Source organism: Natator depressus, chromosome 3 (assembly GCF_965152275.1).
Source record: "Natator depressus isolate rNatDep1 chromosome 3, rNatDep2.hap1, whole genome shotgun sequence".
NCBI classification, from domain to species: domain Eukaryota; kingdom Metazoa; phylum Chordata; order Testudines; family Cheloniidae; genus Natator; species Natator depressus.
In genome coordinates, this window is record NC_134236.1 from 26,223,146 (window position 1) to 26,249,482 (window position 26,337).

Consider the following 26,337-nt stretch of genomic DNA (forward strand, 5'->3'; position numbering starts at 1 on the left):
GTAGCAGCAAACTACTTTGTGCTTTTGCTTTCCACAGACAGCAAACCTGTCACTGCCTCAGGAGAGGTGACAGCCTGTGTATTTAGCCAGCCTCACTAATTTCTAAGACGTGTGGTGATAAGTTTTTTTTTATATTTTCCCCACATAGAGGGAGCTTTTCTGATGAAAGTTTCTCCATGGGCTTTACCAGCTGTCATCCCAATTCCACAGTTATCTCAATTCAAGAGACTATTCTTCATGGCTGGGCTCCTGCACCAATGCAGAGCCTCACTGCCTTTGAGAAAGCTCTGTGTGGGAAGCCCTCCACTGAGGTCAGTGGGGGGTCTGCACAGGCATGTGGGTCCAGTCAACTCGAGTAGTTTGCAGGATCAGGGCCTGTATACATATCTACCTACCATCACTGATGTCCATTACATCTAGGGTGAAGGCAACCAGTGTACAGTATGCTACACAACAGTGAGGGAGCAGAATGGGCAAAGGGCACAGGGCAGAGGCCTGCTCTTCAGGAAAAATGCTCAGGGATTCTAGTTTCCATGTAAAGCAGATGGGATCTCAGTTTTTGAGCAGAGAGGCATAGTTTGGCATAGAATCAGATCTGAATCCTGTCTTCCAGCAAATTCTTTAACAAAAGGATGTTCCCTACTTTAAAACGTTAAAAAAACAAGTGAAACAGCCAACAAATGGGCTATCCCAAAGCTCTAAGAACTTCACCTTAAATTACATTTTCAAGTGATTTCCAGGAATTTCTCTGCAGTATTGATTGCCATTTTTAATGCTACATTAGTACATTTATTTATATTGTACTTTTTATACTAGATTCTCAGCTACACCCAGTACAGTTTGGGCAAAGGTAAAGAAGAGAGTGGAGCACAAAGGAGTCATTAGTGCAGAGGCGACCCGTGCCTGCTGATAGTGAGGGGGCACAGATCTCTGATTCTGCGGGTCTCTGGTATAGCTTAGTCTCTGGGCTGCTATACATTAAGCAGGCTGTCAACGACCATCTGGGTGGTACCAGAGCTCAGCTCTTACCCTATTTCATAAGGTGAAACAGAGCCATTTATGTTACACCCGGGGAGTCATCAGCTTGCTTGAGCCACTCGGTTTATGTCCCCTTTGCCTGGTGGACTCGTTTCAAAAAGCTGTGACACAGCCTACCCCGTCGCTGGAACATCACTTCTACAACATGTACCAGATTTTTTTTTCCAGGTTAAGTTAAAGGAAATAAGAGCAATTTAAGCCTTTTTCCCCCTCTGCTTACTTAACTATTTTGGCCTAAACATATTTTGACAGGAGAAATAGAGATAAATTGTCTGTAGAACTAACCAAGACAAACTGAATCATGCATTTGCATTACAGGAGAGGCTCTCTCTCCCTCCGCTAACAGCGCTACTTTTCTTCCAACAGCGCATGTAGTCAAATGCAGAGCATTGCTCTGTCCCTTCAGGGCCCTTTATAGCTGGCAATACATATTCAGAGCACAGTGATTTTATTTCTCTTACACGTCTGCCATGTCTCCCTTCCTAAATTCCACCCTGACCAGGAGTCAGGGGTGTGATGCTGGATTGCTGAACCAATCTGTGTGGAAAGTTTATACACTAATGAATGTAGCCTGATCTATAGATTATGTATTAATTATATTGATTACTTAAGAATTCCCAGTTATCACCTGAGGGTTGACAGGATCCCAAGATCAGGCCCAGTATTATTGAAATTACTGTATAGTTGGGAACCCTGATGTGCACGGTTGTAACACTCACCCTGTAGGAACCCTTCTATATTTACACTAGTTTATTAATACATTTAGCAAAGTCACAAACACTCTAACTCAGTCAGGTAGGTAGAGATACTACAGAATGTACATCTGCACATCTATATACTCATGCCATCCCTTGCAGAGCAACCTAAAATGTTAGCCATTATCTTCCTCATCACCATCACCTCCCTCCTCATCACCAGTGGCCATCATTCTGGCTCCTCCCAAGGTCTACATCTCTCTCCTCTTGCCACCAGGCAATGTTATGCTGACACCACCATGTCTAATGCATATTCAGCAGGGGTTACCTCCCCTCTTCCTTATTCGTATTTCCTCACCCTACTAATGTTGGGTGTAAATACCTTTCTCCTATAGATTAGCATATGAATGATCTCTACTCCTGTGGTCAGATAACTGCGGATGTTAGCTCATGTTCCTGGGGTTGGCTAGTGGTGTTATGGTAAATTCCATCAAAATTCCCCCTTACACTCTCTAGTCTCAGTAGTAGTTTATGTATAAAGTAGTTTAGTTTATGTATAAAGAGTTGGTGGTCTCAGCCTAGTTCCTAGCAGGTAGGTACCCACAAAATAAAAAAACAAGATCCTCACAGCTGGCACTTCTGTTAACAGCTTGGGGATTACCGTTGGGCCGTTTATCTGTGCCAAAGCCCATAGGCCTTATGCTAACTGCTGACGCTAATGTCTTACAGCATACAGGCCTGTAAGTTCCTTGCATTACTGCCAAATATAATAAAGGCATAATATAATGCAGGCCAGGCAGTGACTATAATAAAGGCAAGCTAGCCCTATAGGCTAAATGGACTAGAATGCAGCCCCTGACAGTGTCCACGGTTTGTTTGGATCTCAGTGTAGCATCCTTTCTTTGTGCAGTCTTCGCTGAGATCGCATGCCAGCTGTGGGCATGGTGTGGCACTCCAGGAGCAGTCACCCAAAAGCAACATGACAATGCCAGGTGACGGACTGTACTTATGTTTTAGGATCTCTTATTTCTTCAGTGCCTTGGCTTAAGTTGTTTCCATTGCCACAGAAAAGCGAGCAATGTCAGACTGCAATTACCCATGGAGGAAGGGTGAATTTGCTAATCTAGGGTCAAATCCCGAGCTCCTTGCTCATTTTTTTTTTCTTCATCCTTACTCAGACAAACTCCTGTTGGAATCAACAGAGGTGCCAGTTGTGTTTTATTTTGTGGACACCTAGCCATGAGGAACTCGACTGAGACCACAGACTTATTTTACATCAGCTACTGTTAATGACTACTGAGCACTACTGACTTAGGCTGGATTATAACTAGTGACCTACATACGAAAAGCTAGGTATCGTATTACTTCGGGGCTATTCAGTTCCTACATCCCCTAGGTTCCTAGGTCCACAAGAATGTGTCTAAGTGAGGAATAGGTAAACACTGTGTGCAATAAGCATCAGGCCCTTAACATTTTGACCCCTGGTTATTTCACTGAATAAGGCAGGCCAACAAGAACAAACAGTTTAATAAAAGTCTGCTGAAAATGGCATAACATTTTCAAGGAGAGCTAGGAATAGGATAGTACAGAGGTAATGAGATACAAAGCTTTTCGCATCTAGGTTACTAATTGCAATCCAGCCCCGGTCAGTAGCAAACACCACTTATTACTATCTCACAGCCATGTAGTAGTTTATGTATAAAGAATTGGTGGTCTCAGCCTAGTTCCTAGCAGGTAGGTACCCACAAAATAAAAAAACAAGATCCTCACAGCTGGCACTTCTCTTAACAGCCTAAGCAGAAAGGACAAGGACTGAATGGGCCTTGAGAGAGGACCTCTTCCCCTGCTAGAAGAGGAAACTGGTGTCAGTTGGACACATTTTAAGAGCTTTAAAACTTCTTACAGAAGACTGAAAGAGATAAGAAAGAAGTCTGAGAGCTGCAGAAGTCATGCTGCCTTGACTAGCGAGTTAGGGTCAGATCCTCAGCTGGTGTCAACTGCGGTAGCTCCTCTGAAGTCAATAGAGCTATGCTGATTTATGCCCACCCAGAGCCTGGCTCTAAGCCCTGGTCTACACTAGGACTTTAGGTCGAATTTAGCAGCATTAAATCGATGTAAACCTGCACCCGTCCACACGATGAAGCCCTTTATTTCGACTTAAAGGGCTCTTAAAATCGATTTCCTTACTCCACCCCTGACAAGCGGATTAGCGCTTAAATCGGCCCTGCCGGGTCGAATTTGGGGTACTGTGGACACAATTCGACGGTATTGGCCTCCGGGAGCTATCCCAGAGTGCTCCATTTTGACCGCTCTGGACAGCACTCTCAACTCAGATGCACTGGCCAGGTAGACAGGAAAAGAACCGCGAACTTTTGAATCTCATTTCCTGTTTGGCCAGCGTGGCAAGCTGCAGGTGACCATGCAGAGCTCATCAGCAGAGGTGACCATGATGGAGTCTCAGAATCGCAAAAGAGCTCCAGCATGGACCGAACGGGAGGTACGGGATCTGATCGCTGTATGGGGAGAGGAATCCGTGCTATCAGAACTCCGTTCCAGTTTTCGAAATGCCAAAACCTTTGTCAAGATCTCCCAGGGCATGAAGGACAGAGGCCATAACAGGGACCCGAAGCAGTGCCGCGTGAAACTGAAGGAGCTGAGGCAAGCCTATCAGAAAACCAGAGAGGCGAACAGCCGCTCCGGGTCAGAGCCCCAAACATGCCGCTTCTATGATGAGCTGCATGCCATTTTAGGGGGTTCAGCCACCACTACCCCAGCCGTGTTGTTTGACTCCTTCAATGGAGATGGAGGCAATACGGAAGCAGGTTTTGGGGACGAAGAAGATGATGATGAGGAGGAGGTTGTAGATAGCTCACAGCAAGCAAGCGGAGAAACCGGTTTTCCCGACAGCCAGGAACTGTTTCTCACCCTGGACCTGGAGCCAGTACCCCCTGAACCCACCCAAGGCTGCCTCCTGGACCCAGCAGGCGGAGAAGGGACCTCTGGTGAGTGTACCTTTTAAAATACTATACATGGTTTAAAAGCAAGCATGTGAAAGGATTACTCTGCCCTGGCATTCGCGGCTCTCCTGGATATACTCCCAAAGCCTTTGCAAAAGGTTTCTGGGGAGGGCAGACTTATTGCGTCCTTCATGGTAGGACACTATACCACTCCAGGCCAGTAACACGTACTCGGGAATCACTGTACAACAAAGCATTGCAGTGTATGTTTGCTGGCGTTCAAGCAACATCCGTTCATGTGTTATCCTCAGGAGAGTGAGATATAATCCATGGTCACCTGGTTGAAATAGGGTGCTTTTCTTCAGGGGACACTCAGAGGAGCCCATTCCTGCTGGGCTGTTTGCCTGCGGCTGAACAGAAATGTTCCCCGCTGTTAGCCACAGGGAGGGGGGAGGGTTGAGGGGGTAGCCACGCGGTGGGGGGAGGCAAAATGCGACCTTGTAACGAAAGCACATGTGCTATGTATGTAATGTTAACAGCAAGGTTTACCCTGAAAGAGTGTAGCCAGTGTTTTATAAAATGTGTCTTTTTAAATACTGCTGTCCCTTTTCTTTTCTCCACCAGCTGCATGTGTTTCAATGATCACAGGATCTTCTCCTTCCCAGAGGCTAGTGAAGATTAGAAAGAAAAAAAAACGCACTCGAGATGAAATGTTCTCCGAGCTCATGCTGTCCTCCCACACTGACAGAGCACAGACGAATGCGTGGAGGCAAATAATGTCAGACTGCAGGAAAGCACAAAATGACCAGGAGGAGAGGTGGCGGGCTGAAGAGAGTAAGTGGCGGGCTGAAGAGAGTAAGTGGCGGGCTGAAGAGAGGGTTGAAGCTCGAATGTGGCGACAGCGTGATGAGAGGAGGCAGGATTCAATGCTGAGGCTGCTGGAGGACCAAACCAGTATGCTCCAGTGTATGGTTGAGCTGCAGCAAAGGCAGCTGGAGCACAGACTGCCACTACAGCCCCTGTGTAACCAACCGCCCTCCTCCCCAAGTTCCATAGCCTCCACACCCAGACGCCCAAGAACGCGGTGGGGGGGCCACCGGCCAACCAGCCACTCCACCACAGAGGATTGCCCCAAAAAAAGAAGGCTGTCATTCAATAAATTTTAAAGTTGTAAACTTTTAAAGTGCTGTGTGGCATTTTCCTTCCCTCCTCCACCACCCCTCCTGGGCTACCTTGGTAGTCATCCCCCTATTTGTGTGATGAATGAATAAAGAATGCATGAATGTGAAGCAACAATGACTTTATTGCCTCTGCAAGAGGTGATCAAAGGGAGGAGGGGAGGGTGGTTAGCTTACAAGGAAGTAGAGTGAACCAAGGGGCGGGGGGTTTCATCAAGGAGAAACAAACAGAACTTTCACACCGTAGCCTGGCCAGTCATGAAACTGGTTTTCAAAGCCTCTCTGATGCGTACCGCACCCTCCTGTGCTCTTCTAACCGCCCTGGTGTCTGGCTGCGCATAACCAGCAGCCAGGCGATTTGCCTCAACCTCCCACCCCGCCATAAACGTCTCCCCCTTACTCTCACAGATATTGTGGAGCACACAGCAAGCAGTAATAACAGTGGGAATATTGGTTTCGCTGAGGTCTAACCGAGTCAGTAAACTGCGCCAGCGCGCCTTTAAACGTCCAAATGCACATTCTACCACCATTCTGCACTTGCTCAGCCTGTAGTTGAACAGCTCCTGACTGCTGTCCAGGCTGCCTGTGTACGGCTTCATGAGCCATGGCATTAAGGGGTAGGCTGGGTCCCCAAGGATACATATAGGCATTTCAACATCACCAACAGTTATTTTCTGGTCTGGGAATAAAGTCCCTTCTTGAAGCTTTTGAAACAGACCAGAGTTCCTGAAGATGCGAGCGTCATGTACCTTTCCCGGCCATCCCACGTTGATGTTGGTGAAACGTCCCTTGTGATCCACCAGAGCTTGCAGCACTATTGAAAAGTACCCCTTGCGGTTTATGTACTCGCCGGCTTGGTGCTCCGGTGCCAAGATAGGGATATGGGTTCCGTCTATGGCCCCACCACAGTTAGGGAATCCCATTGCAGCAAAGCCATCCACTATGACCTGCACATTTCCCAAGGTCACTACCCTTGATATCAGCAGATCTTTGATTGCGTGGGCTACTTGCATCACAGCAGCCCCCACAGTAGATTTGCCCACTCCAAATTGATTCCCAACTGACCGGTAGCTGTCTGGCGTTGCAAGCTTCCACAGGGCTATCGCCACTCGTTTCTCAACTGTGAGGGCTGCTCTCATCTTGGTATTCATGCGCTTCAGGGCAGGGGAAAGCAAGTCACAAAGTTCCATGAAAGTGCCCTTACGCATGCGAAAGTTTCGCAGCCACTGGGAATCGTCCCAGACCTGCAACACTATGCGGTCCCACCAGTCTGTGCTTGTTTCCCGAGCCCAGAATCGGCGTTCCACAGCATGAACCTGCCCCATTAGCACCATTATGCATGCATTGGCAGGGCCCATGCTTTCAGAGAAATCTGTGTCCATGTCCTGATCACTCACGTGACTGCGCTGACGTCGCCTCCTCGCCCGGTAGCACTTTGCCAGGTTCTGGTGCTGCATATACTGCTGGATAATGCGTGTGGTGTTTAATGTGCTCCTAATTGCCAAAGTGAGCTGAGCGGACTCCATGCTTGCCTTGGTATGGCGTCCGCACAGAAAAAAGGCGCGGAATGATTGTCTGCCGTTGCTCTGACGGAGGGAGGGGCGACTGACGACATGGCTTACAGGGTTGGCTTCAGGAGGCTAAAATCCACAAAGGGGGTGGCTTTACATCAAGGAGTAGTTCAGGCAGGACTTCACGGAGGGTTCCAATAAGAAATGGTGCACCTAAGTTATTGTTCTTATTGGAACAAGGAGGTTAGTCTGGCCTCTGATTGATACGTGGCTAGATCTACCTCGCAGCACCTTCTCTGTGAGTGACTGCAGTGTGACCTAGAGGAATGAGTCCCCTAGACAGGGCAGGAGGCAAATGAGTACAAAACAAATCTGGTCTATTTCTTGTTTTGATCCACTCCATCTATCTTTTACATCTTTGGCTGGCAGCAGACGGTGCAGAAGGACTGCAAGCCATCCACATCTCATGGCTGCTCGGCAGAAGATGGCACAGTACGACTGCTAGCCATCCTCATCTCTTGCCTGCCTGGCAGAAGATGGCACAGTACGATTGCTAGCCATCGTCATCTCTTGCCTGCCCGGCAGAAGATGGTACAATACGATTGCTAGCCATCGTCATCTCTTGCCTGCCCGGCAGAAGATGGTACAATACGACTGCTAGCAATCCGTATTGCCTGCCTGCTCACCATTAGACGGTTCAATACGACTGACTGCAGGACTAAAGAGAATGACCTGGTCAAGTCACCAAAAATTTAGTCCCTGCGCCCATGTCTGCCCAGGCGCTCCCAGCCGACGTGGCCAGGAGCACCTCGGACATGACGAGGACGGGTACCAGTCATACTGCACCGTCTGCTGCCAGAAGGCAATGGGTTGCTGCTACTGTGTAGCAATGCCGTACCGCGTCTGCCAGCACCCAGGAGACATACGGTGATGGTTACCTGAGCGGGCTCCATGCTTGCGGTGGTATGGCGTCCGCACAGGTAACTCAGGAAAAAAGGCGCGAAACAATTGTCTGCCCTTGCCTTCACGGAGGGAGGGAGGGAACGGGGGCCGGACAATATGTACCCAGAACCACCCGCGACAATGTTTTAGCCCAATCAGAGTGCTCCATTGGGCTGCTCTGGACAGCACTCTCAACTCAGATGCACGATTGTTTGCCGTTGCTCTGACGCAGGGAGGGGCGACTGAGGACACGGCTTACAAGGGTAGAGTTCACGGAGGGTTCCAATAAGAAATGGTGCACCTAAGTTATTGTTCTTATTGGAACAAGGAGGTTAGCCTGGCCTCTGATTGATACATGGCTAGATCTACCTCGCTGCACCTTCTCTGTGGGTGACTGCAGTGTGACCTAGAGGAATGATTCCCCTAGACAGGGGAGGAGGCAAATGAGTACAAACAAATCTGGTCTATTTCTTGTTTTGATCCACTCCATCTATCTTTTACATCTTTGGCTGGCAGCAGATGGTGCAGAAGGACATATTGCCTGCCTGCTCACCATAAGACGGTTCAATAGGACTGACTGCCGGACTAAAAAAAATGACCTGGTCAAGTCACCAAAAATTTAGTCCCTGCGCCCATGTCTGCCCAGGCGCTCCTGATCACACAGGCGACCAGGAACACCTCGGACATGACGAGGACGGCTACCAGTCGTATTGTACCGTCTGCTGCCACAAGGCAATGGGTTGCTGCTACTGTGTAGCAATGCCGTGCCACGTCTGCCAGCACCCAGGAGACATACGGTGACGGTTACCTGAGCGGGCTCCATGCTTGCGGTGGTATGGCGTCCGCACAGGTAACTCAGGAAAAAAGGCGCGAAACAATTGTCTGCCCTTGCTTTCACGGAGGGAGGGAGGGAAGGGGGGGACTGACGATATGTACCCAGAACCACCCGCGACAATGTTTCAGCCCCATCAGGCATTGGGATCTCAACCCAGAATTCCAATGGGCAGCGGAGACTGCGGGAACTGTGGGATAGCTACCCACAGTGCAACGCTCCAGAAGTCGACTCTAGCCTCGGTACTGTGGAAGCACTCCGCCGAGTTAATGCACTTAATGCACTTCTGTGGGGACACACACACTCGAATATATAAAACCGATTTCTAAAAAACCGACTTCTATAAATTCGACCTTATTCCGTAGTGTAGACATACCCTAAGACTTTTGACAAGCACTACAGAAAAGAGGGGAGCAGCTCAGCGCAGATGTGGCAGCTGAGCTGTGGGAAAGGAGCCAGTGCACATACTGTAGTTGAAGGAATGAAAAAGAGACTTGAGAGGGAAACAGGAGGCTTTCTGTTCTGAATAATGGTGCGTAAGACTTCAGATGACAGCACCGGAGCAGACCTTAACAGAGTTCGTTTCCCCCCATGAAGCTCAACTTTCTGTACATTGGTAGATGGAAATCGACTCCACTCAGATGAGCCAGTGGGACTGCAGCTCCTGAAATGAATAACTTTGCATTTGAGAGTTGGAAGTGCCTATGCAGCAGCATTCTACCAACCCCTAGACATTTCTGTAGTACTGAGTCAGCATGCCACATTTCAGTTCCCTGCAGCATTTCAGACATTTGCCACCTGTAAGAGCTATGACAGCGCACGACCATGGAATGGAAAAGGAGGAGGAGGGTTCTGATTTGGTTTTTCCTTATGCCTTTTAAATTGTGGTTACAGTCCTAGCCCGTTTCAGAGTAGCAGCCGTGTTAGTCTGTATTCGCAAAAAGAAAAGGAGGACTTGTGGCACCTTAGAGACTAGCAAATTTATTTGAGCATAAGCTTTCGTGAGCTACAGCTCACTTCATCGGATGCTGTAGCTCAATGAAAGCTTATGCGCAAATAAATTTGTTAGTCTCTAAGGTGCCACAAGTACTCCTTTTCTTTTAGTCCTAACCTGGTACATTTGATTTGGACACCACAGAGAGGAAATAAATTTAGAATACCCCAGTGTTGCTTTGCAGACATTTTTCTGTTTAAAAAGATAATTATAATTGCATATGAGTAGAGTTGACTAACCACCAGGGTGAAATAGATAATATTGCTGTGCAGGGAAGTGGGAGTCAGCAGAAGTAGTAAAAGATTGCCTACAGTTTGGAAGGTGGGGCTTTGCAGCTGCTGAGTAGAACAGAGAGCGGCAGGCTTCAGATCAGGGTGGGCTCTCTGCTTTGTGTGTCAGCTGTTTATAAAAGAATGAAATTATTTTTTTGAATACAAGTTCACATTGCAGACTCAACCCAGGGCTATGAAAATCAGGCTGGGTTCTTCCCGCCTCCCAGTAATTACATTTTTGAGGTTGGAACTTAGGGCCCCATCCTGGGACATGCTGAACAAGAGACTGATGCAACTCCCATGGATGTCATTTGAAATCTTCAGTTTGTAAGCTCTTTGGGGCAGGAACCACATCTTCCTATTGTGTTTGTACAGCACCCTGCATTATAGGGCACCCTAATAAGGTTATGCGGTTGCTACTATAATAGTGGTTATAATGGGAGTTGGATAGGACATCCAGACAATGGAAGCTGAGACCACTAAGCACCTCCAACAAGACACTCAGTACCATGCAGAATCAGGCTCCTTTTGACTATCCATGAGACAGAATAAAATCCAATTCAATCTTCTATTGCATGGCAGCAAGATTAAATTCTTATTTTGCCAGTGCAATAAAGAGCTGTTATTCAAACAGACATAGTTAGCAGAAATCCTGAATAAGGAGGAGACATATTTACCTAGTCGTTTGGTAACCATAGCTACACTTGTAACTGCTGTGTATAGGTCTAGGTGAAGATCATTGATTGATGTTTGTGCCACTTATCATTTTATTAAATGAGGCTGTCAAGGTTCCTTCCCCACTCTGAACTCTAGGGTACAAATGTGGGACCTGCATGAAAGACCCCCTAAGCTTATTCTTACCAGCTTAGATTAAAAACTTCCTCAAGGTACAAACTTTGCCTTGTCCTTGAACCCTATGCTGCCACCACCAAACGTGTTAAACAAAGAACAGAGAAAGAGCCCATTTGGAGATGTCTTCCCCCAAAATATCCCCCCAAGCCCAACACCCCCTTTCCTGGGGAAGGCTTGATTAAAAATCCTCACCAATCTGTACCGGTGAACACAGATCCAAACCCTTGGATCTTAAGAACAATGAAAAAGCAATGAGGTTCTTAAAAGAAGAACTTTAATTAAAGAAAAGTTCAAAGAATCACCTCTGTAAAATCATGATGGTAAATACCTTACAGGGTAATCAGATTCAAAACATACAGAATCCCTCTAGGCAAAACCTTAAGTTACAAAAAGACACAAAAATAGGAATATACATTCCATTCAGCACATCTTTTGTTTAATGGCTGGTAAATAAGGAAATCTAATGCATTTCTAGCTAGATTACTTACTAACAAGTTCTGAGACTGCATTCCTGATCTGTTCCCTGCAAAAGCATCACACAGACAGAGGAACCCTTTGTTTTCCCCTCCCTCCTGATCTGAAAGTATCTTGTCTCCTCATTGGTCATTTTGGTCGGGTGCCAGCAAGGTTATCTTAGCTTCTTAACCCTTTACGGGTGAAAGGGTTCTGCCTCTGGCCAGGAGGGATTTTATACCACTGTATACAGAAAGGTGGTTACCCTTCCCTTTATTTTTATGACAGAGGCCATTAAATAGGCCTTTTAGAATCTGTACACATATGTTAATTCCTCAAAAATGACAAACAGAACATTTGTCTCAAAAATAACTCACCAGGCTTGAAATTATGGCCGTATGTTGCATTACTACTGTCATTTTTCACAAAACGTCTGTTTAGTTCATCTGCTCAGTAACAATGAAATGTAAAGCACATATAATAAACATGCAAAAAAGTAGTCATTTGTTTTCCAAAATAAGTTCCTCTTACAACTCCTCCACTTATACATGGAATTACAGAAGTGACATATTAATGGAGTATTTGAGGGTTTGTGCTATCAGCAGCCTCTTTAAAACAAACAAACAATGTTCTTATCTTTTATACTCATTTTAGATCTGACCTGCTGGGTCACCTTGGTGCAGGTTATGTCAATCCTGTCCCAGATAATAAACAGTGATAGACCTAACAAATGAATTAAAAGCTTCAACCCATTTGCCTCCCAGTCAAGAATATCTTCTCGAATGGGAGGTAAATAGGCTGATATTACTAAAGTACAAGTCCTACAGGTGAAATTTTTCAATTTCCACATGTGATTCTGCTAAAAAGTTTATCCATCTATCCATGTTAGGCTACAATTTTACCAGTAGATGGTAGTATTGCTTATTACACTTCTATTACACTACATATTTTGTCTGCCTTTATCAGAAACATTCTATCCTTGGAGAAAGATGAAAAATATTGGCCAAATATACAAACCTCTGCTTTGGTATAACTCAAACAACATTCTTGTTCCTTCTAGATTCAGAAGCAGCCAACAGCCTTAACTCACAGCAGATTGCTGGGTCACAAAAACGTCATACCAAAGTCTTAAATCCTTGGAAAATTATACACCCAGTGTGATATTATTGAGCACTTCAGGGCATGCATGAAAATAAAAAAGAATTCAATAGTTTCTCTAAATTTCACTTAAAATAACGAAGTTCTGTTCCATCACTCTGCAGCTTCCTGCACCATGTCAAGCTCCATACTTGGACTCAGCTTTACCTCTCATAGAAATTGAACTTTAAGAACTAGAGGGCACTGGAGGAAACATCTGAGGCTTTTCCTCCTGAAGGGATCATGTGCACGGTACAGCTTCCAAACCCCGACAACGCATCAGTCCCCAATGGTGCCGAACGTGTGGGTGCCAAGGAAGATCCCAGTACTGGGACTTGTGAAGTGAGAATAGTAGGTGCCATAACCTCGTCCTGCATTGGCGGTGAGTCAGGTACCAAAAGGCACAAAAGATCTCTAGCAGCTGCATCACATTAGGTGTCGTCGGTACTGATATGGTAGCATGCACTGCAGAAGAAGTCAACACTGTTGAAGGTCCCGGCAAGGAAGTCAGTCTCTATGGTACTGGTAGAGGTGCTGAAGACAACAACTCTACATTGCTAGAATGCAGTACCAGTGAGCATCTCAACAGAGCTTCTCTGACCTCCATACCCATCTTTTTCTTATGAGACAGAAGAGGAATTAGCCTCAAGGAAGAGGATTTCTTATGATCAGAAATCGAAGTGCTGGACTTCTGCTGTTGCTTGCATGGTACCGGAAACAAAGAGTGCTGCCTTCTCTCTAGCTTCCGTCAATTCAGGGAAACTGCTATGTCTGGTGGTGTACTTCCAGACTGAGTCAAGTCTGAATTCCGCAAGCCGGAGCTGCTGCACAGGGTCTCAAACAGAGGTGCAAAGCCAATTCCATCAGGATATCATTAAGCCGAACTTCCCTCAGTTTCTTAGTTCTGATTTTAAACGCCTGCAAACAGGGCGCTTATATCTGATGTGTCTTTCTCCCAAACACTTTAAGCAGTAGGAGTGAGGATCACTAACTGGCATAGATTTGTTAGAACCAGAACCAGAATCCTGGGGACTCAGGCATGCTCTGGAACAAAGCTAAAAGCAAACAGAGTAAAAAGGGAAAACAAATCTCTAAAATGAATACCACTATCTAAACAGCAACTAGAACAGTACTACGCTATTTACATGGAGGACCTTAAAAATGCTGCTAAAAGGAAAATAGGGAAAAATCAGATGCTCACACGCGCGCCAACTACCGATCACAGCTGATGAGAAGGAACTGAGAATTGTTAGGGTAGTGCCACCATCTGTATACATTTGGCAAGTAGCATGAGCATGCAGAGGGAGTACACAGAGGGCACATGTGCTGCCCCAGTGGGCACCACTATGGGAAAAGTTCTCCTCCTTCAGTGCACCAGTGCCCGGACACCTAAAGTGGGATGAAAATGTGCAAGCGCTCAAAGAAGAATGAAGCCTACTTGACGAAAACAAAGTGAACTTCCTCAGAGACTCTCAAACCAACAAGTTAGAAAGAACAGCTTAAGAAGAGGTAAAATTGTAGGGTTAGAGCTAGATTGTTGGCATGGGCAGACAAGAGGGTACGAGGAAATACGTAACCTTTCCAGCTCCTAAATACTTCCACAAAGGGCAAGTGCAATATTAGTTCTTGAACTCCCAGCAAGAAGGAATGAGGCTGTCTCAGAACCACTCAAAAGTGGGTGGGCAAGACTTTGAGACCTCCTCCCCCATTTTACATTGCCCATAGAGCCTCTTTTTGAAAAAGTGTCACGGCTCCTGGTCTTGCATCTGCTCCCCTGGCACGGTCAGAGAGATCTGTGCTGAGTCATCCAGAATATTTCTAGGGACTGCGCTGGTGCAAAGGACCTTCAGACCTCCTGTCCTACACTCACCCTATTCCCCATTGTGCGGTTTGACTGTAAAAGCTAGAACAGACCCTTAAACCTTCTCAAGGTCCCTTAACATTAACAATGGAACCATTCTATTACTGTGGCATATACACAATGCTTTTTTACTGAAAATCCAGTATTTGCTTAGGTCAATAAACAAGAGGTTCAAGATCTCTTCAGTTCCCTGGCATGGCAGATTCATTTGAATATAATAATAAATCATTCCTTTACTCTGTTAGCAGATTAATACCAGAGACACACAATTTCAATCCAATCATTACTGGATGACAACAGGCAAATGGAAAATACTACCTCCAAACCCCACTCATAGCTGATCATCCAAGATTAGAAAGAAAAGAGGATTATTGTAATGATCTGACATAAGAAAAGATGATTTGGGAAGTTTTACAAATGGGGAGATACGTTTAGGACGTGACATTGATGGGCAAATGGTGCATAAAGCACAGTCAACTCTCCTCTGGAAAATACCTCAGTCACATTAATTTAAGGGGGACTAGCAGATTTGATGATTAGCAATGAATTTGTTAAGCTCTTGCTCTAATAAAGCTTTGCTATATTCTAGTGAGGTACATATTTCCATCAGCCATGCTTTTAACAGAAGTCATTTAAAAATGTCATGGTCATAATGACTAATATATTGCCCTGCATCATAGCAATTATATTCTAATAGAAGCTGTGCAGTTCACAGGTATTGAATTTGTGATTATGTTTGCAATCGGTATTATTATAGAGTGAGGTCGTTGGATTTCAATTATTGATTCATGACTGGAAGAAATTAGCATATTAAATGAACATCATAAAGACTGCGCTATTCATTCCTCCAGCCAGAGGAATAAACTATAGGAAAGGACATATAAATGGCCTTTAAAAATGCTCCCAATATTTGCAGACATTTCAGTAAACTCTCATGGCTGAGGGTGCCATTACTTTTATTTATAAAGCCCTCCCCCTGCCCATTCCACGTGTCCAAGGCGATGTGGGATGCTTCACAATTAACTGGGCTTGAAAAATTTCTGCGGCAGCTAATTGCCTGAGGATTAAGTCAACAAACCCAGGTAAATCAGCAAAGTTTATCCAGCTCTATGTCACTGCGGCTAAAAGACAGGATTTTAATACTAAATCTCTTATGTACTACACAGTGAATAAGAAACAAAGCCAAGTACAACCCATATTATAATCTTGCTATTAGCGGAATGAGCCCACGGCTGGAAACCAGGAATTCCTGACATTTGACTGCTTCTATGGACTTTACATCACAGTATTAAATGTATTATTAAAACAGTCATTATCTATGACAAATATATTTTTAAAAAGCCTTTCGGAACAGACACGACACAGTTCTAAGCTAAACTAAAAAGACTGCACAGATGTTAGGGCATGCCCTATGTTCTCCCTCAGGGCCCAATCCTGCAAGTTGCTGTATGCCTCCTAGGTGGTGCTGAGCACTCTGATTTCCCATTCAAAGCTCTTTGTAGCAAGAAGCCCATCTTCTTCAGTATCTGTAAAGCGGCATGCACACCAGTGGTGCTAACTACATAAATAAAGAAATAGCTAACTAACACTCTCTCTGATTCAGTTCCCCACCTAGGAATAATAATAGTTACTTAATCTATTTCACAGGGAGTTTAGTAAGGATAAGTTTACTAATGACTAACATTTTCAGACTTGGGTGGCTAAACTTAGGCTCCTCAACCCATAATTTAGGCACCTAAATAAAAGAGGGCTGATTTTCAACTCACACAGAAGTCAATGGGTGATGCAGGTGCTCAGCACCTTAATAATAATCTTAATAACGACTAGTAGCTGAAAACCCAAACTGTCGCACAGGTGTGGCAGTTGTGTCAAGTAATCCGTCATCTGTTCAGTCTCCTTTATATGACCAATTAAATTGTTGCATGCAAATTAGCTGGCGAGTAAGGATGGCGATTGGTTGAGTTACCTCTGCTACAACAATGGTCTAGAACTCTTAGTGTGGCATAGGTACTCGTAAGGCATGTAATTCATAACGTCAAAATGGCTGATAATTTAACAGATTATGAATCCAAGTGTTGACTCAACCTGGTGATATGCTGAACAAAGAGCTCTGAACCATGCTTGAAGCTGTTTTCGTCGCTTCACATTGACTCACATAGTTTAGGCTTCAGAGTGGCACACGGAGTGACAATCCTAGAACTATAATATTGACAAAAAACTTTTCCTGTTGAAACAATCTGGATGAGCCAGGCACAAATTAAAGTCTTATTCTTTATTTATTTAATATTTACATTATGGTAGTGCACAAATGTCCCAACCAAAACTGCGCTAGGTGCTGTACAGAGACAGATACGGTGTCTCCTCCAAGAGCTTGCAGTATACATGATTTGTTCCTGTGGGTTTTTCAAACTGGTGAACAATTGGTATTTCTTGCGGGGAAGACAGTTTGTTTACTTTATACAGAGTGTCTGAGCCTGGGTTTCATTTGCAAAACAATAGATGATGTGTTTAAGACACGCAGCTTTGTCTTCATCCATTCATTCCAGATCCTTCTTTTGGCCAAAACCGATTTTCTCACAATTATTAATTTGAGACTAACTTTAAAATTGGCACTGAGGAGGCAGACACATCAAACAAAACGAAACAGACACTCTGGGGACTGAACTGTAAAAACATGGCTTGATGTGCAGCAGAACCACAGTTCACGCATTATTTACTGATTACAGATGTCACGTGATGGGCCCTCAGCTAGTGACGTAGTATAAAATAACAACCACATGTTCCTTGTTGCATAACATAGCAGAGGAGCGCGCCATAACTACGTATTAGTAAGTCTTCTTACTGGGAAAACTGTTTTCATCTTCAACATGTAATGGCAAAGGGAATGTTATTTGGTGCATGAGTTTCTTGTTGTTTGGGGGGGGGTTTATGTGACACCATGGCAAGTCAATAACAAAAAAAGGGAGACAATGTTGCTAGTGAGTTAGATCAGTGTGTAAAGTTTGGAAGGTTGCTTTGAATGCTGATGCAAACCACTGACTATTTTCTGGCCATCCTGTACCCGTTCAGTATTCCTTGTCTCTCTCTCTCTCTCTCCCTGGCACTGTTTGTCTAGCTATGAATTTCCTACCTTTGGCTTACACTGTCCATTTTGTGTATAAGTGGAAGGGAACTAGATGATAGCACTAACTTGAGGGCACTACTAGCTCTATGGCTTTGTTTCCCCCCTCCTCCGATTTGAAGAAGCAATTTCCATGACTGCACTACAGGAATCAGTTTCCATTGCATGAAAGGGGGCAGGACTGGGTGCTGTCTGCTGGGCCTGATCCAACTCCTACTGAAGTCAATAGGACTGAATTCAGTGGGAGGTTGGATCAGGTACTATAACATCATCACCTTGGAATCCCTGATGTGTAGGGCCAGTCTACGTCCGGCTGTCAGAAGAGAGTCATTGCTAAAAACAGCTCCATGCTGTCCCAGCAGTAGTGGGGAGTAAGCACACACATTAGAGGCTCTGGCCTCCATGGATCATCCAAGAGCTGGGGTGTCGAGGGCTGCATCTTCAATCAGTTGTGAGGGGACATGACCCCCTGCCTCCCATACATCCACCCCCTCAGTGGGACCATAAAGATGAAAGGGAAACTTGCTGAGTTTACTACTCTCTGTCATGGCTTTCCTCACATAAGAGATGACATGGCCCTTTGTTTGTGGCACATATTTACTGTTATTTAAATGCTTACTCCTATCTTGTACATAAAGTTCTCTCAGGATATGTTAGCTCAAATTTGATCAGTTAGGTTATAAACACGACCCCATGTGAGGGTTTTAATGGCAGGGCTAGCATAACCTTAACAGCAATGGTACAAATGGTACTGTACTAAGATTCTTTGGAGGCTTAGTTTTATTCCCATGGCTTTTCTCCATGGGTGTCAGAGATAGAATCTCTTTATTCCAAGCATTTTGTATTAGCTCCTTCAGGTTGTGTCATTCAAAGAGTAATAAGATCTCTTACAAATCATAATACACAGGAGAAAAGGAAAACGTAGCCTGTCTCCTTGAGATATCAATTACTTTTCAGAAAAGGACAAGGAGATATTCAAATGAGTTACCCACTGCTCCTTCTTATACCTTTAAATATATTCCCAGTTGAAAGACTTTGTAAAGAGAGAGTTAAGGTTGAGACTACATTGCCCTTTAAAACAGCATTAAAATATTATAGTTAATAAAAAATAAAGCATTATGAATCACAAAAACTCAGAAAATTCACATGCAAAGGTTCTACAGCCCTAACATTAAGTCTACATATAGTTTAGTGAGCCTCACTAGTTGCCACCCCATATTCAAGTCTCCTCTGTTGAGAACATTAATTTGAATCATTGTGGTCTTTAACTGTATGATGACATAAGGTGTGATTATGTGTATCTGTTACTAGGAGGCTGTCAGTGTAGATTAAGAGTAGATCCTACTTTATTTTGTTGACACTGGATTTGTCCACAGTGACGGGTTCTAAATTAGCTATTACCACCCAAGAAAGAGATCGTGGATAATTCTGTGAAAACCTTCACTCAGTGCACAGCAGCAGTAACCACATGCTAGGAACTATTAGGAAAGGGATACAAAATAAGCCAGAAAATATCATAGTGTCACTACTGTATTTAAATCCATGGTGTATCCACACCTTGAATACTGTATCCAGTTCTTGTTGTCCCATCTCAAAAGGTATATAATGGAACTGGGAAAGATTCAGTGAAGAGCAACAACGATGATCGAGGGTATGAAAAAGCTTTCATATGAGGAGAGACTAAAACGATTAGGGCTGTTCACCTTAGAAAACAGATGATTGGGGGACAGAGGACTATAAAATCATGGATGGGGTGGAAAAAAGTGAATAGAAAAGTGTTATTTATCCTTTCACACAATACAAAAACTAAGGGGCACCCGATGAAATTAAGAGGCAGCAGGCTTAATACAAACAAGAGGAAGTATTTCTTCACACAACATACAATTAACCTGTGGAACTTATTGCCATGGGAAGTTGTGATGGCCAGAAGCATAACTGGGTTCAAAAAAGCACTAGATAAATTCATGGAGGATAGGTCTATCAGTGGCTATTAACCATAATGGTCAGGGATGCAACCCCATGCTTGGGGCAACCCTAAACCTCTGACTACCAAAAACTAGGAGTGGAAGACAGAGATGGATCATTTGAAATTGCCCTGTTCTATACACTCACCCTGAAGGTGTGGTATGGACCAATCTCAAAGACAGGATACTGGGCAAGACAGACCATGATCTGACCCAGTATGACAGCTCTTATGTTCTTATGTCCAGCACAGCTCTTGATACATCATGCACTGTACAGGACTCAGTGCACACAATATTTTAAAATTCTGCAAAAGAACGCTATATAACAGTGGTTTTCAAGCCGCAGGGTGCGACCCACCCTGTAAGGCACTGGGTCGCAGCAGCTCTGGTCAGCACTTCCGACCAGGCCGTTAAAAATCCCGGCTAAGGCTAGTTCCTACCTGTTCAGACACCGCGCTGCGCTGCAGAAGCGGCCAGCAGCAGGTCTGGCTTCTAAGTGTGGGGGCCATGGGGCTCTGCGCGCTGCCCCCCGCCATGAGTACTGGCTCCACACTCCCATTGGCTGGTAGCTGGGGGGGAAGGCGGTGCCAGTGGGTGAATGCCACGTAGAGCCGCTTGCGCGCCTCTTCCTAGGAGCTAGACCTGCTGCTGGCTGCTTCCGGGGTGCAGCGCGGTCCGCGGTGCCAGGATAGGCAGGAAACCTGCCTTAGCACCCCCTGCTGCACTGCTGACCGGGAGCCGCCCAAGGTAACCCTGCACACCAATCCCCTGCCCCAGCCCTTAACCCCCCCCCAAACCTGGAGCCCCTTCCTGCACCCCAAACCCCTCATCCCTGGCCCCACCCCAGAGCCTACACCCCCAGCCCAGAGCCCCCTCCTACACTCCAAGCCCCTCATCCCCAGCCCCACCCCAGAGCCTGCACCTCCAGCCCAGAGCCATAACCCCCTCCCACACCCCAACCACCTGTCCCAGCCCAGAGCCCCCTCCCACACCCTGAACCCCTCATTCCTGGCCCCACCTCGCAGCACTCACCCTGCACTCCAACCCTCTGTCCCGCCCTGAGCCCCTCCCACACCCCAAAACCCTCATACCCAGCTCTGTTGGGTAATGGGCATCAACAATTTTTTTCAAATGGGTCACCAGAAAAAAAGTTTGAAAACCACAGCTATATAATCATGCCAGTTTCAATTATTGTGGTAATTTCTTTCAAAACACCTGTCAGCAAGTATGTCTGTAACAACACAGACACAAAATATTCCCCCAGGACTAGAGAGCTAAAGAAACCCCTACAACAACCCAGTTCTGTTTCTCTGCCCCCTCCTCCACAGAGCCCAACCAGGGGGCCAGACACCCACACCCCTCTCCCCACAGCCAGCTTCGGGGCCCTCAGGCCCAGATACCTGTACCTACTACCCCCCAGAGCCTAGCCACTGGACATCCCAAGCCCAGGCACTCACAGCCCCTACCCCCCCTCCTCCCGAGCCCAGCCACAGGGCCCACCCCAGAGCCCGGACATTTGCATCCCCTACCCGCCCAGAGCCCAGCCATGGGATGCCCTCCCAGTCCAGACATCCATACCTCCACCCCACAGAGCCCAGTTGCAGGGCACCTCCCAGCCCAGACACCCACACCCCCTAAGCCCCAGAGCCCAGGGATCCAGAGGGAGAAACAGCCTGAAGCTGGGTCTCAAGCTTGTATGGAGGTTCCTGCATGTCGCCTCCTTCCTTCAGGGTGTGCTGGGAACTGCAACTGCCGGGAACCCTCCAATTGCCCGGAACCCTCCAGCTCCCTCCCGCTCCACCCAACAGTGTCTTCTATTTGCAAGCTGTGAACTGGACTCTGGGGCGGGGCTGGGTCCAGCAGCCCCTAGAGGTGGCCAGAAGCTTTGCAGCCCATTTCTGCAAGAGAAAAAGGAAATTCTACACAGAACACTAATTCTAAGCAAATTTTGCATCATGCAATGGTGCAGAATTCCCAAAGGAAGAAGAGATGCACTTGGTGAACTGCAGCTTCTCCCAGTTACGTGATGTGTCTTGCTGCCTGACCTGAACTGGGTAAATTGGCTTTTGAGTGATCCATGAGGTGCAGAGAGCTGCCACAAAGGGAAAGCCAACATGCTAGCTGTGTGTAGACACCGTTACTCAGGGATGAATGAGACTCGTCCTTTTTCCAACTTGGCCAATTAAATTACTTTTTTACTAAAAACAATAAAAATTCTCCTTTGGGCAGAGAATAGACCCAAGGATATTTATATAGAAAAGAACTTTCCCCAGTAAGTTAGTGTTGCGTGTGCACACACACACACTCGCACTTGTGCTTTCTGAAGCAGTACATTTCATCTGAAAGACGGTGCCTCCAAGAGTCAGTACAGTACCCCTAGCAGAATGATGGGGTATTGGTTCATGCGGACTCAGAGGAAAGTGTTCTTGCAGCACCTGAGTTTTCGTCAGAAATCTCTCAAACTACTAGCCAGTCTAGATTCTCTTCACAAAATGGGATCTAGTGAGATACTATTCTAAGTGGTCTGAATGAATATTGACTTTGACTTTAAATCTGTATTGTGTGTGCTTGGTTGTGACCAAAAAAAAAAAAAATCCGAAACAAAGCTCTTTACTGAACACACTTCTCACTTCTCCCCCGGTGAGATGAGAAAAAAACCAAACATGTGATACATGTTTAGTCACTTTGCTTAATACACGACGAGAAGGCACTCGGATACTATTCTGATGAGCAGTATGAGAACGGGAAAGTAAAGCCTACATTGATTTTTGCAGGCTGGTGAAAAAATCAAGGAATTCTTCCAGCAGTTCCTTCCATAAGTGAGTGTTGTATTTTGTAACTCTAGAGAAGCTCAAAGAGAGCCAGCGTAGGCATCACAATGCAGCAAGTCGCCATGAAGAGTGTGAGGAGCACTCTGAGGACAAGGTGTTTCCTATGAAACTAGACCTATTTAATAGGTGTTAATGAGTAAGGCACAATAACTGAAAAGCAGTCTGAGTACGGATGATGTTGGCTAGGAAAACATTCATATTGAACATTGTGCCTTTGCTAATGAGGAAAAATAGAGTGTGATTAGATGGAACAATTGCTTTAATCTGGCTATCACATTCTGTTCCTTTCCCAAAATACTTGTCAAACTGCTTTCTAACAAATATATGATTGGAGATTAATTATTCAAAAATAAAATAATGCAAAATCTGCTGGCTTCTGTTGTGCATGTAGCAACATCCTTTTTATCCTTTCCTCTAATCCTTTTCTTCAACTGCAAATCTGGTGCTGACAGGTCCCCTCCACCCCCCATGGTAATCATATTAATTTGTGAGATGGAAAGCTCAGACAGTAAATGAGGTCTTCAATCAATCAACCTGAGACCAGCAATGCGACTGAGGTATTTTATTAGTTTATTTTATCACTACTTAAATGTTTTGGCCAAAATGTCATACGCTTATATCATCAACTACCTTTAGAGGTATTAACCAAACAAAGCCTCTGGCTAGTTAAAGAACAGATAATATGTGCAAAAGCATTTTGAAGCTTATAACTCAAATTCTGCATTTAAATGATTTCTGTGAAAACCAAGAGCACTAAAAAGAATAGTGCAGATCCATTTTGAGAATGCTACATGTTTAGAATGGCCTTTTAGGACCGTGTGTTCCCACACGGTTGGGTGCCTTGGAGTGCAGGAAATAGTAGCAATTTACTATGAAACTTCCCTGAAAAGTTCAAGCAGTAGCTAAATTTTCCATTTGGCATGTTGCCATACTGAATTACTCCTAAAAAAGAGAGTATGTTAAAGAGTTGAAGAAGGTCTGCAAAAAGAAAAAAGTGTGAGAAATCAATGGGAAATAAAATAGTATGTAACCAAGGTACCGACTTTGAGCCATCTCTCTCACTAGACCCAAACAAATCTTGCTGCTTCTTGTACAGCATCACTAAGATCAGGCCTTTCCTCTCTGTACTGACAGCTTAAAGTCTCATTGTCATCCCTTAGTATTTTTGTTTTCACAACTTCCTTCTTCCTCTCTGTTTCTGAAAAAATGCCATCTTGCCTCACTTCATGGTTTGTCACTTCAATCACACCACACACACCCCTTTTTGCATCACCACTGACTTCCCCTTCTCTACTACTTCAAATGCAATCTACTTGACTTCACTATTAAGGCCCTTCCTGGTCTATCCCTACCATCCCTATCATTTCTTGTATAGAATCAAGATGTAGAATTCCACCTCTGATCAACCAACAATGTCACCCTGGATCATTGTTTTGTCAAATTTTTGGGCAAGCACCATCATGATTCTTTCCATGTTGCCCCTTGTGCATGGAATTTGCTCCCTGTAAATGTCCACAAGGCCACCACATCCTTTCCTTTAAATCTCTTCTTAAAACTCACCTAGGTGGTGATGCCTACAAAACACTTGATAGCGGTTACGCGGCTGGTGTGCTGTGACTTCAGGGGCTTCTCCACTGTTCAGAACTGCCATTGTTCATTTTTGCTTCCGCCTAAATCTATTTGTCATACCCACCTGCTATCATTCAGCTTGAAATTTAGACTGTAAATTCTTTTGGGCGCCGACTCCACGGGTGCTCCAACCCTGGAGCACCCAAGGGGAAAATTTGGTGGATGCAGCTCCCCGCCCCACCCCCGGCCCCAGCTCACCTGAGCACCCCAGCCCCTGAGCATCCAGGGAGTCGGTGCCTAAGGCGCCACTTTTGATGTGATCAGTGGGGGGAGCGGCTGCTCCCCCTGCTCCCCCTCTAGCTATGCTCCCCCGCCTCTAGGAGCCAGAGGGACCTGCACTGCCTCCGCCCCGAGCACCGGCTCCACAGCTCCCATTGACCAGGAACCGTGGTGCCACTAATGTAAAAAGAAGTGAAGAAAAATTATGCCATCTGATCTTATGGAAGCTGACCATATAGCAACAAACTCACTCATTTCGCACTCAAATGCAAACACTCCTTCCTCTGCAAAAACAAAAAACAAAAACCTCTATGCAAAAAAATACAAATCAAGCATGTTCTGAAAGCCTTTTGTTGTTCATTAAATATGTAGTTTATTCCTTGATGCCTCCTGGATATACTGGTACTTAACAATGTATGTGGGCAGCTGTTCGTGACACAACTATGCAGCAGCATTTATCAATTCAAATAGCTGTATAAACATCTTTTAATTTTGTTTTCAGCATGAGTAGCCTAAATATAATGAATAAACTTGCTCTCAATTTTTTCAAACAATTATTTTACCTTTAGTAACATCTCTATATCACAATTATGTTCTCTCTACATACTGTTTCAGAAACAGACATTCTTATTCTAAGCATATTACACCATCCATCTACCGATTCCTCCTTTTAACTGCCCTGCAATTTAAATCCCAGATTTGACAAGTAACTCAGTCTTGTTGCTAAGCAGCTAGTTGGTCCACATGTAACTGCAATAATGTAAATTCTCAAAATTTGCAAAAATGGAAAGCTGTTGTCTGTAAAAAGCAGATGTTTATAAATCAGTTTGAAACTCAGTAAATGGCAATATTAGATTAGCAAAAAAAATTTCAACCAAAATGCTGTCTTTAATCCTCAATCATCCAACCTGACGCTCTGCTACCCATATAATATAGAGAACTAGGCTAAGGAGATAATAATCAGCATTTAATTATGGCAATACTAACACATTCATGACTGTAGTAACTAGGCCCCCCATATGGTTGCCAATAAAGTAGATCATAGAATCATAGACTTTAAGGTCAGAAGGGACCATCATAATTGTCTAGTCTGACCTCCTGCACAACGCAGGCCACAGAATCTCACCCACCCACTCCTGTAACAAACCTCTAACCCAAGACTGAGCTACTGAAGTCCTCAAATCGTGATTTAAAGACTTAGATCATCTTCCATCACATTTAGTGGGTGTGTGATGCTGGCAAACCAGGTGCTAGCTCTTGCCAAGACTATAGGCATTAGCTAAGAACTGACAAACTCATAGCTGGTGATCGGTCCAGTTCATCTGTATGTTAGTTTTGCTCAAAATAGGTATTAGTCTTATAAGAGTAAGTTGCTGCCTGCATTAATCCTACTTGTATTGTCTGTATTCCATGCTATAAGAAAATATGTAAATTGTAATTAATAACTTTGAAAATGTTTGCTCTGAACTTGTGAACCGAGGCATGAGACTTCACCTGACCCCCACCCATCCAGGAGGACTATCAAAATTTAAGTGGGCCATTATAAGACAAAAGCTTTGTTAGTTGCCCCATCCACCCATGGAGAAGTATGCGCAGAAGGCCTTGTCCCATTGCTATGAATGCTGGAAGATGGAAGTAAAAATAGTTGATGTGAAGATTTTTCATCTCTTTGCTATTTGAACTCTCACAGGGCCAGAGAAACCAAACCAGCAGCCAGAGATGCCCGGGGGTTACCTCCTGAGTGCACCGTGAAAGACACTTTGGGACAGATCACTATAACTCCGTGATTCTTAGAATCTAGATAGTAACTCATTTGTGTGTATATGTTTGCTTGTTTTAACCTGTAAATAA

General features: G+C 45.0%; 2 protein-coding genes across 4 annotated transcripts in view; one reads left to right on the plus strand and one right to left on the minus strand.

Moving 5' to 3' along the window:
- VSNL1 (visinin like 1) overlaps positions 1–26,337 on the minus strand; it is a 159,514-nt gene that overhangs the window by 42,258 nt on the left and 90,919 nt on the right. The gene's annotated exons all lie outside the window — the stretch shown is intronic.
- LOC141985597 (uncharacterized) lies at positions 3,981–26,273 on the plus strand. Its single transcript, XM_074949889.1, has 3 exons — positions 3,981–4,735; positions 5,315–5,774; positions 26,177–26,273. The coding sequence occupies exons 1-3, from the start codon at positions 4,153–4,155 to the stop codon at positions 26,271–26,273; spliced, it is 1,140 nt and encodes a 379-aa protein (XP_074805990.1). The 5' UTR covers positions 3,981–4,152.